At 51.4% G+C, this 11,090-nt stretch overlaps 1 protein-coding gene across 3 annotated transcripts in view; it reads left to right on the forward strand.

Moving 5' to 3' along the window:
- LOC135262043 (receptor-type tyrosine-protein phosphatase U-like) overlaps positions 1-11,090 on the forward strand; it is a 60,415-nt gene that overhangs the window by 20,970 nt on the left and 28,355 nt on the right. For all 3 annotated transcript variants that reach the window (XM_064348828.1, XM_064348829.1, XM_064348830.1), the window contains exons 8-10: positions 348-627; positions 4,800-4,836; positions 10,275-10,413. In XM_064348828.1, coding sequence (XP_064204898.1) covers positions 348-627; positions 4,800-4,836; positions 10,275-10,413 — 456 coding nt within the window. The remainder of the gene's footprint in view (positions 1-347; positions 628-4,799; positions 4,837-10,274; positions 10,414-11,090) is intronic.

Below are 11,090 nucleotides of genomic sequence, written 5' to 3' on the forward strand. Positions count from 1 at the left end.
GCATGGAACGAATGGACGAGCGTCCTGCAGAACCCCCCCCCCCCCTTAAAAAGGCCCTCGTGCTCAGGAAACGCGTAGCATAGCTCAGGAGGTAAGAGCGGTTGTCTGGCAGTCAGATGGCTGCCAGTTCGATCCCCCGCCTTGGGAGTGTCGAAGTGTCCCTGAGCAAGACAACTAACCCCTAATTGCTCCCAACGAGCTGATTGGCGCCTTGCACGGCAGCCTTTCACCGTTGGCGTGTGAGTGTGTGTGTGAATGAGAGGCATCAATTGTGAAGTGCTTTGGATATATAAATATATAGATAAAAGCGCTATATAAATGCCATCCATTTACCATTTACCATTCAGCGCGTACCAGGTGGTGGTGGAGGACGAGGAGGGCTCTCGGAGGGCGCGGCGGGAGCTGGCGCCGCCCCCCGAGTGCTTCCCCGCGCCCGCGTCCCACGGCGAGGCCCGGGCCCGGGGCTCCGCCCACTACTACGCGGCCGAGCTGACGCCCGGCGGCCTGCCCGAGGCCGCGCCCTTCACCGTGGGCGACAACCGCACCTACAACGGGTTCTGGAACGCGCCGCTCGACCCCGCCCGCAGCTACGCCGTCTACCTGCAGGCCCTGAGCAGCTTCAGAGGGGTGAGTAAGGGGGTGTCACCACCCCTCCCAAAAAAACCACAAAAAAAAACCCAAAACAATTAAGATTTTTCTCTGTAGAGCAGTGGTAACCAACCCTGGTCCTGGAGATCTACCGTCCTGCAGGTTTTCATTTCAACCCTAATTTGGCACACCTGACTCTACTAATTAGTAGCTCAACAAGATCTCTGGCTGTTGAATGATTTGCGCTCTGTTAGGGTTGGAGTGAAAACCTGCAGGATGGTAGATCTCCAGGAGCAGAGTTGGTCACCGCTGCTGTAGGGTGCCTTTGTGACAGCGTCTCTATTAAAAGTGCCATACGGATAGAAACCAAACTGAACTGAATATTCATCAGGGGTTAAGGGTCGAGGCTAGCTTGTTCGCGGTTAAGAATACAAATCACGTGTTCTGCATCTACGCAATACATTTTTCATACAGTTATGTGCCCCCCCACTGAGTCTGTGCAGCAGTGGTCCAAGTGCTAGTTATTTGGATCTCTGGTTAATTGGTTTTACTCACACAGCCAAAGACAAGGCTGCCCAGCCCTGTTCCTCGAGATCGACCGTCCTGTAGGCTTTCACTGTCACCCTAACAGCCCACCTCATTCAGGAGCTATAGATCTCCTTGTGCTGCTAATTAATAGCATCTGGTGTTCCAAATTAGGGTTGAAATGAAAGCCTACAGGACGGTAGATCTCCAGGAACAGGGCTGGGCAGCCTTAGCCAAAGGGAACTAACAGGCCTGCTCTGTCTCTATCTGTCCAACAGTATTTCTGTCCATTGCTCTTGTTTTACAATTCCCCCCCCCACGGTCTGTTCTTCCTCTCTTAATCTCTGTCTCTCTCTCTCTCTTCCTCTCCCTGTCTCTCTGTGTATCTCTCTCAGTCTCTCTCTCTTCCTCTTTTCATCTCTGTCTCTCTCTTTTCCTCTGTTTATCTCTGTCTTTCTCTCTTCCTCTGTTTATATCTGTCTTTCTCCCTTCCTCTCTTTATCTCTGTCTCTCTCTGTCTTGATCTCTCTGTCTCCCTCTCTCTGTCCCTCTGTCTATCCCTCTCTCTGTATCTCTCCCTGTTTCTCCCCCCCGCTCCTCCTCCTGGAGCCCCAGAGCAGGCGGAGTGTGTAATAGCCAGCGAGCTCAGCTGCAGGGTCAGTGCGCGGGGTGGCCCCTCTCAGGTTAATTCGGCTGCACCGTCGGGGGAAAGTGGAGCGCCTGACCCCGCTGGCCTTCGAGGAGCGCGGGCCGCGGAACGAGCGTCCCGACGAACGCTGCCTCCCGACCCCTCGAGGTTTTCGGGCAGATTAAGCTGCAGCGAGGCGGAGAGACGATGAGATTCGAGGCCCCCCCCCCCCCCCTCCACGCACGGGGTGCCGCTGCCACCGCCGGGGATGCTCAGCGAGCACTGGATGTGGAACCGCATAATAAGCGACCCTGCGATGACGGGCTCTCTCTCTCTCTCTCTCTCTAGCTCTCTCTCGTTTAGCCTGGGTGAGCATTTAGCCCAGGAGAGCGTTTAGCCCAGGAGAGCGTTTAGCCCAGGAGAGCGTTTAGCCTGAGCGAGCGTTTAGCCTGAGTGAGCGTTTAGCCGGGCGAGCGGCTAGCCTGAGAAAGCGTTTAGCCCAGGGAGAGCGTTTAGCCAGTAGAGCGTTTAGCCAGTAGAGCGTTTAGCCTGGGTGAGCGGCTAGCCTGAGCAAGCGTTTAGCCCAGGGAGAGCGTTTAGCCAGTAGAGCGTTTAGCCAGTAGAGCGTTTAGCCTGGGTGAGCGTTTAGCCAGGGAGAGCGTTTAGCCTGGGTGAGCGTTTAGCCAGGGTGAGCGTTTAGCCAGGGAGAGCGTTTAGCCTGGGAGAGCGTTTAGCCCAGGGAGAGCGTTTAGCCAGTAGAGCGTTTAGCCTGAGCGAGCGGCTAGCCTGAGCAAGCGTTTAGCCCAGGGAGAGCGTTTAGCCAGTAGAGCGTTTAGCCAGTAGAGCGTTTAGCCTGGGTGAGCGTTTAGCCAGGGAGAGCGTTTAGCCTGGGAGAGCGTTTAGCCTGGGAGAGCGTTTAGCCTGGGAGAGCGTTTAGCCCAGGAGAGCGTTTAGCCTGGGTGAGCGTTTAGCCAGGGTGAGCGTTTAGCCAGGGAGAGCGTTTAGCCTGGGAGAGCGTTTAGCCTGGGAGAGCGTTTAGCCCAGGAGAGCGTTTAGCCCAGGAGAGCGTTTAGCCTGGGTGAGCTTTTAGCGTGGGTGAGCGTTTAGCCTGGGTGAGCGTTTAGCCCAGGAGATCGTTTAGCCAGGAGAGCGTTTAGCCTGGGTGAGCGTTTAGCCAGGGAGAGCGTTTAGCCTGGGAGAGCGTTTAGCCTGGGAGAGCGTTTAGCCTGAGCGAGCGTTTAGCCTGGGCAAGCGTTTAGCCTGGGCAAGCGTTTAGCCAGGGAGCGTTTAGCCGGAAGCGTTTAGCCGGCGGCGTCGTAATGCTCAGCTGGCAGCGAGCGGCGGTATCGCTCAGAGCGGCTGGAGTGACGGTCCGAGCGCCGCGTGATGGATTGCGGTTTAATGTAGTGTAATATGAGCCCGGCGCAGCGGGGCTGGCCTGGACACTGCAGCGTCTTCACGGGAAAACACAGGAGCGGCGGCGTTCATGATGCCGCGAGGCAAATTGCGATGACAGGTTCTCTCTCTCTTTTTCTCTCTCCCTCCCTCCCTCTCTCTTTCTCTCTCTCCCTCTCTCCCTCTCTCTCTCTCTCTCTCTCTATCTCTCTCTCCCTCCCTCTCTGTCTCTTTCTCCCTCTCTCCCTCTCTCTCTATCTCTCTCACGCTCTCTGTCAGTGGGATGCGGTACAATAACACGCCACTGTTGTTTCTCCTCCATCAATAATTGCCGTTTCCCATTATTTGAAGCGTAAAATGAAGCTTTTCCTTTTCACTGAAAATCTATTACAATACGCATTCCTTACTGCTGCTTGTTTTTCACAGTGTGCTCTTGGAGGAATGGCAGTTCTGGGCGAACCTTGCCTGTCTAGTAATGGCCACATTATTTTAATGACTTCTTTTACTTAATATATTCTGTTAATATTGTGTGCAATTGTCTTGAATTTGTGGTCTTGCTTTTGGTAGCAGTGACATTATGTGTCTCACTCTCTTTCTTTCTCACTATCTCTATTTTCCTTTCTCTGTATCACTCCTTCCCTCACTCTTTATCTTTCTTGCTCTTTCTTACTCCCTCCCTCTCTCTCTTTTTCTCTCTCTCTCTCTCGCTCTCTCTGCTCTCGTCTGTTCCCAGCGTGAGCCTGTTTTCAGTTCAGATTAAATTAAATTTCGGCTCGGTTGCCATGGCAAGACGGTAATGTCTCGCTCACTTACAATTTCCCCAAATTCCTCCGAACATGGCAACCCAGCGGGGATAATGCTGGGCAATAGCAGGCAATGCGCTCCACGTCCCCATCAGCGTTCCCCTCTCATATTTGCTGCTATTTTTCGCTAAATAGTCAAATCAGGAAATGGGTTTTTTTTTTTTTTCGCACGGAAAAAACAGACAAATTAGAGATGATTGGGGTGAAGAGGAAAGAGCTGAAATGTGGAGTACCAGAACGGAGGAAATTTTAGCGGTAGCACCGGCTTTCTGGAAAGGGGGACAAGAGCCGGAACGGTCTGAGGAAGACATGGAATTGGGAGGCTGAATAAATATAATGTGCCAATAACATGGGGAGCGTATGAGCAAATCCGCTCAAATGGATTTTCAATTAGAAGCGGGCAATTAACTGGTTTAAGAAAAAACGGCCCACAATCCTCCATCACTCGGCCCGGCGAGATTTGCATAATTGTCTCATAATACTGACGACATTGTCTATCCGCACTTCCTAATTAAGTCATTTGTCTCGCCCAGAAGGTGCAGGGCAGGAATAAGATTACGCGTGACTATCTCACCTAGTTAGTCTTAATGGAAGTGCGTATTATGAAACGTAGCTCTCATCAGCTAACATTTCAAACACATTAATTCCGCTATATATATTCACATAGCAATTATAGATTGATCAGGTGGCTAAATGTATGGAGGTACAAGATGGAATTGCTTGTTGTCCTGAATAGAGTGTTGTTATGAGTGAAAAGTGTTGTGTTGATATGCAGTAAGTAAACCCCACGAGGCCTATGAATGCTTTTGTTTATGGTTTTTTTCACTACTGACCTTCTCCTCTTTCTCTTTCACTTTCAGGAAACACGCATCAACTGCATCCGCATCGCCAGGAAAGGTAATTTTGAATCCAAAAAATGTATTGTGTTTTTACGATCCCGTTCGCCACATAGTGTAATAGCCAATCAGATTACGGAAAAACCATACGTCATTCTTTTCAAACATAATGCAGGTGACGTTCATTTATCAGTTCCTCACAAGTGATTTCTAAATGATTCCCACACAGTGAAATTCCGTTTATTTTTTAAGATGTTATTGAAGTTTTTTTTCCTTTTGTCCTAATCTAGAATGCCCAACCACAATTGTAGGCTCATCCTATTCAGCTGGTGTACTGCTGAATAGCATGTCCATGTATCACATTTTTCAAATTTTTCACCAAAATACAAAATGGTATGTGTGCTGATAAAAAAGGATTTCAATTTCATTTATAGAAATATGTGCGCGCGTGTGCGTGTGCGTGTGTGTGCCTGTGTGTGCCTGTCGTGGTGTGTGTGTGGGCGTGTGTGTGCGTGTGTGTGTGTGGGTATGTGTGTGTGTGCGTGTGTGTGCGTGTGTGCGTGTGCGTGTGCGTGTGCGTGTGTGCGTGTGTGTGGGTATGTGTGTGTGTGCGTGTGTGTGCGTGTGTGCGTGCGTGCGTGTGTGCGTACGTGTGCGCGTGTGTGCGTGTGTGTGTGTGTGCGTGTGCGTGTGTGTGTGTGGGTATGTGTGTGAGAGAAAGAGAGAGAGAAGGAGAGAGAGAGATGGAGGGATGGAGAACCTTGGTAGATGGGGAATCTGGGTTTTGTGATCTGGCTCTTCAGATCTCAAAGCCGCAGAAGAAGTTCCTTTGATAAGACGGACTCTTTCACCCTCTTCTCCTCTTTCCATCTTTTTTTTTTTCCCTTCAGCTTATTGTGCCAGAACATTCCGCACACACTTGAAAAATGGGGCCCTTAAATTGAATTCCACCTCCCCCACCCCCCCCCCCCCTTTTTTTTTCTTTCCCTTTCTCTGATTCTGATGACTTCAAAGTGTCCCGCAGCACTGTTGTTTTTCTGGTGTGATGTCACTCCGAGGAGTGTGCCGAGGGGGGTCTCCGGGTCTCTGTACTGCCTCGAATATTTGGGCTCGGTGGTGATTGGGAGCGCCGGAGGTGCAGTGCCCGGCGGGACGGGAGGGAGCGGCGGCGAGGTTTCGAGTGATCGCGTGACTGAGGGGCGGGCGCGTCCCCTCGGCTTCGTGTCCCGATTCGTGACTCACGCGCACCCTGTCCCGGAAACATCAGCTGCGCCGCGTCCTGCCTGTCAGCACAGGAGAGTGGGGAATGAGTGTGTGTGTGTCTGTGTGTGTGTGTGTGTGTGTGTGTGTGTGTGTGTTACCTGTACAAGCTGCTCACTGTGTGTGTGTGTTTTTGTCTATTACCTATTCAAGCTGCTGTGTGTGTGTGTGTGTGTGTGTGTGTGTGTGTGTTTCTGTGTATTACCTGTACAAGCTGCTCACTGTGTGTGTGTGTTTCTGTGTCTGTATGTATTACTGTACAAGCTGCTCCTGTGTGTGTGTGTGTGTGTGTGTGTGTGTGTGTGTGTGTATGTGTGTGTGTTGTGTTGTGTGTGTATGTGTGTATGTGTGTGTGTGTGTGTGTGTGTGTTGTGTGTGTGTGTGTGTGTGTGTGTGTGTGTGTGTTTCTGTGTACTGTATGTATTACCTGTACAAGCTGCTCACTGTGTGTGTGTGTGTGTGTTTCTGTGTACTGTATGTATTACCTGTACAAGCTGCTCACTGTGTGTGTGTGTGTGTGTGTGTGTGTGTATGTATGTTTACCTGTACAAGCTGCTCACTGGTGTGTGTGTGTGTGTGTGTGTGTTTCTGTGTACTGTATGTGTTACCAGAACAAGCAGCTCACTGTGTGTGTGTGTGTGTGTGTGTGTACTGTATGAATTACCTGTACAAGCTGCTCACTGTGTGTGTGTGTGTGTGTTTCTGTGTACTGTATGTGTTACCGGAACAAGCAGCTCACTGAGTGTGTGTGTATGTGTCTGTGCGTGTGTTACCTGTACAAGCTGCTCACTGTGTGTGTGTGTGTGTGTGTGTGTGTGTTTCTGTGTACTGTATGTGTTACCAGAACAAGCAGCTCACTGTGTGTGTGTGTGTGTGTGTGTGTGTGTATGTGTCTGTGCGTGTGTTACCTGAACAAGCTGCTCACTGGGTGTGTGTGCGTGTGTGTGTGTGTGTGTGTGTGTGTCTGTGTATACTTGTATTTGTGTGTGTGTGTGTGTGTCTATTACCTGTTCAAGCTGCTGTGTGTGTGTGTGTGTGTGTGAGCACATGTACATGTGTGTCAGCCTTACGTTTGGTCCAGTCATGCCCATCCAGTCAGAACGCACAGATCCAGTCAGAACGCGCAGATCCAGTCAGAACGCTCAGATCCAGTCAGAACGCGCAGATCCAGTCAGAACGCACAGATCCAGTCAGAACGCACAGATCCAGTCAGAACGCACAGATCCTTCCTCTCTCGGGGGGGCTGCAGCGGCTCCGCGGGTTACCCGGGTTACCCGCGCGCGCTGTGAGGAACGCTGGCCGCTCCAGGGCAGGTCGGGCCCCTGCTATTTCCCATCACTTGGCCCTTGGCTGTTCGTTATCTCGGTTGTCGCCAGATGGTCTCGTCAGATCTGGCAACCGGTCGGCAAGTGAAGCTAAACCAGCCGCAACGGCGTCCGTTCAGGGAAAGACAACACCAGGAAACGCACGGACCTTTCTGGTGCCCATCTCCGAACTGCGGCTATGATCTCGCTCTCCAGCTGTCTGTGGACCGAGAAAACGCGTTCGACGCGCGTCGCGGTTTCACCAGGCTGTAAACGCATCCGTTTGAAACGTTTCGCCGTGGACGCTCGCGGTCCCCATAAAAACTGCCTTCGGGAGGGGGCAGCGGCGGCGACAGCGGATGGGGGGGGGGTTGGAAGGGGGGTCGGTTTTGTACGGTGTCAGTTTTTTTACACGCGAGCCCCGTTGAGGTCCTCCGCGCGGTCCTCTTGGTCCTGGGCCGGCTCAAGGTGAGCGAGAGGGGGAAGCGCGGACGGGGAGATTGTTTTGGCTCAGGCACCACAGCCGGGGATTCGGCTCTCGGCTCGGAGGTGACAGTTTGATTAATCCTCCCAGCGGCGGCGGCTGGGTAATGATACACTCCCTGGCTCCTTTTTTTTCTTTTTTTTTTCAAATGACAATTTTCAATTTTTGGGAAGACGGCGGGAACACAAATTAATCTGAGAGGAAATTACACGCTCATCTCCTGCCTGATAGAAATTTAGCGGGCAAACGTGGCCAGACTGAGAACGCGGCACCGGGGGACAAGGGCGGAAAGCAGATTAAAGCCCCTTACGCACAAAAGAACTTCAAATGATTTTTCCAAAAGCAGAAACGCTGATAACCACTCTGTGAGCCCTGCTCCGTCTGTGCTGACTACTTTCACTTTGCAGGCCTGTCTGTACTGACTACTGTTAGGAACCAAAGCTTCTTTCTGCTGAGTCAAGGTCAGGACAACAGAGGAATTCAGAAAGACAAACGCTTTTACAAAACCGAGTTTCGCGTATGTCGAGCTGACCACAGTTTGTGCCACAGTAACCCTCCCCACTCAAACACCCTGTCCCTGAAACATCAGCAGCACTATCCGATCGCTCTGTCTGTACTGCTACACTGACTGCCTGTCCTGTCTGTACTGGCTACACTACACAGTAACTGCAGATCCCTTTCTGAACACCCAAAGATCTAATATAATATGGAATTAATTTATGGACCCACTTGACGGATGTTTGTCAAATTCCAGTTTGGTGGTAGTACGTACAGTAGATAAACCAAGCCACAGGTCTGTAAAGAGTTTTTTTTTCTGCCCATGGGAGCTATAAACGATCTGGGCACACTATCATCTCTCACATCTCATTACAGGCAGATGCCTTTATTTGTACATGGGTTCCTAACCGAGGAAACTGGAGACCCAGAGAAATGAATGGCGGTTTATTTCCCACAGAGAGTGACTGTGCTACAGTGGCCCGCTTTGACGTGAACCTGTACCCCACAACCCCACAACCCCGGCCCTGCGCCGAACTGCCGCCTGCGCCCCACAACCCCACAACCCCGCCCCTGCGCCGAACTGCCGCCTGTGCCCCACAACCCCACAACCCCGCCCCTGCGCCGAACTGCAGTTCACAAGGAACAGGTTTCACCAGCGATAATGATGTCAGGGTTTTTGTTTTGTTTTTTTTTTTTGGGTGAGGACGATGAAAAATGCTGCGTTTTATGAATAGAACAGAAGAAATCTGCTGTGGACGCTTTGTTTTTTTTTTTGTTGAGAAATAACACGGGAACAGATTTGCTAATTGAAGACACACTGGGCTTGACGGTATTTCGCAATCCGCCCGCGCACGCCCCGTCCTTGCGCTCGTGGGGAAATCACACGCAGAGAAGATCTTGCCTCTGGAGATAATTACCTGCCTTCACACTAATGGCCCAGTTCTGGCATCTGCCTCAGAATAGCATACAAAGAGAATTATTCAGTATCGCCTGCCGGATTTTTACAAAGGAACAAGTAATATTTCTGTAACGCACGCCACTGTGTTCCTGATTCTTGTCTGTTAAGGCACGTGGTGTAGAGTAGTGGTTTGACTGAATATTTTTAAGCTGTGAGGTTTATGGTTTCTGTAATATCTGCGTTTAGCAAACCTGTGTGCCCTGTTTGGTTTGTGTGGACGGAGGGTGCGTGTGTTCGTCCACTTTAAGTGTGTGTGTTTGTCCACTTTAAGGGCAAGAGTTTGTCCACTTTAAGTGCGTGTGTTTGTCCACTTGTTGTCTGGAACCCCTCTCTGGGAGTCTACCTCTGTCCTGCTGTCCATGTGCTCCAGTCTCCCTGCCTGAGGGTTTTTCCACTTTCAATTTCGAGCTGTTTTTATTAGCATGACATACACCGCGTCGCCAAAGCAAATGACACAAAGAACAAAAACAATAATAACAGAAAAGGAATCAACTCTAATACAACCTGTGAACCACCATAAATGCGTCGTCCCAAGCACCGCATTATACACACACAACGCTCACAGGATCGGCCGCAGCATGAACGCGCTGCCGTGTGTATGCCCTATGGCAGCGTTTCCCAACCTTTTTCCTTCCGCGGCACGCTTTCCAAATTTACAGAACCTCATGGCACGCAGAACGCCGACAGAAAAAAAAACCGCGAGCGACGTACTGACGTTGGTGTGACGTGCCAACAGTAGGCCTAAATGTTCTTTTGGGGTTTTAATTAAGCGATGTGCATTTTAATGACATTTATTTTGGCTTTTGTGAATGGGATTTGTTCATTTAAGTTTTTTTTTTTTATCCATTTGAACATTAAACATTTTTTTAAAGGATTTTTCACACGGCACGCCTGACCTCGCCTGACGGCACACCGGAGTGCCGCGGCACACCGGTGGGGAAACGCCGGCCTGTGATACATCCCTGTTTGCGTGTGCGTGTCTGTCCCCCTCTCAGCGGCCTGTCGGGACGGCAAGCGCGCCCTGGAGGTGTCCCAGAACTCCGAGGAGGTGGGGCTGATCCTGGGGGCCTGCGCGGGAGGCCTGGCCCTCCTCATCCTCCTGCTGGGGGTCGTCATCATCGTCGTGAAGAAGGGGTGAGTTTGGGAGGCGAGGTGGGGAGAGAAAGGCCCGTATCCCAGTGTAGTATAATGGGTTAGGAGCTGGTCTTGTACCCCAAAGGTCGCTGGTTCGATTCCCAGGTAGGACACTGCCACTGTACCCTTGAGCAAAGTACTCAACCTGCATTGCTCCAGTATATATCCAGCTGCCTAAATGAATGCAATGTAAATGCTGTGTAAAAAGTTGTGTCAGTTGCTCCGGATAAGAGCGTCTGCTAAACGCCTGCAATGTAATGTAATCCCGAAATGTTTCAGTTTCTCCCTGCTTGGGTCGCCCGTCTGCACCGATAGGCCCCTCTCCGGGGTGAGATACCCTCCGTCTGTTCGGCGGCGAGCCTTTCAACCGGCAGACCTCCGCGCGTGTGAAACCTGACCTGACCCGCGGGGGGCAGTGTTGAGATGACGTGCTGTCCTTCTGCTGAGCCGTCAGTCGTCACGGGGACGACTCGACACCGCTACACGCTATCACGGGCGCATCTTTTATTTTTTTTTTGCTTTAAAGGGCCTCCTTATCCCTTTCCGTCCTCCGCTCTAAAACCCCCCCAAAATGTCGGCGTTTGGATTGGAATGTCAAGCAGCCGTACGGCGTTTCAGCTCGGGGGGTGGGGGTGGGGGGGTGCCCTCGCGAGCCGGCGTGAGATACCGTTCCCCGC

This window comes from Anguilla rostrata, chromosome 8 (genome assembly GCF_018555375.3).
Source record: "Anguilla rostrata isolate EN2019 chromosome 8, ASM1855537v3, whole genome shotgun sequence".
Lineage (NCBI taxonomy): Eukaryota > Metazoa > Chordata > Actinopteri > Anguilliformes > Anguillidae > Anguilla > Anguilla rostrata.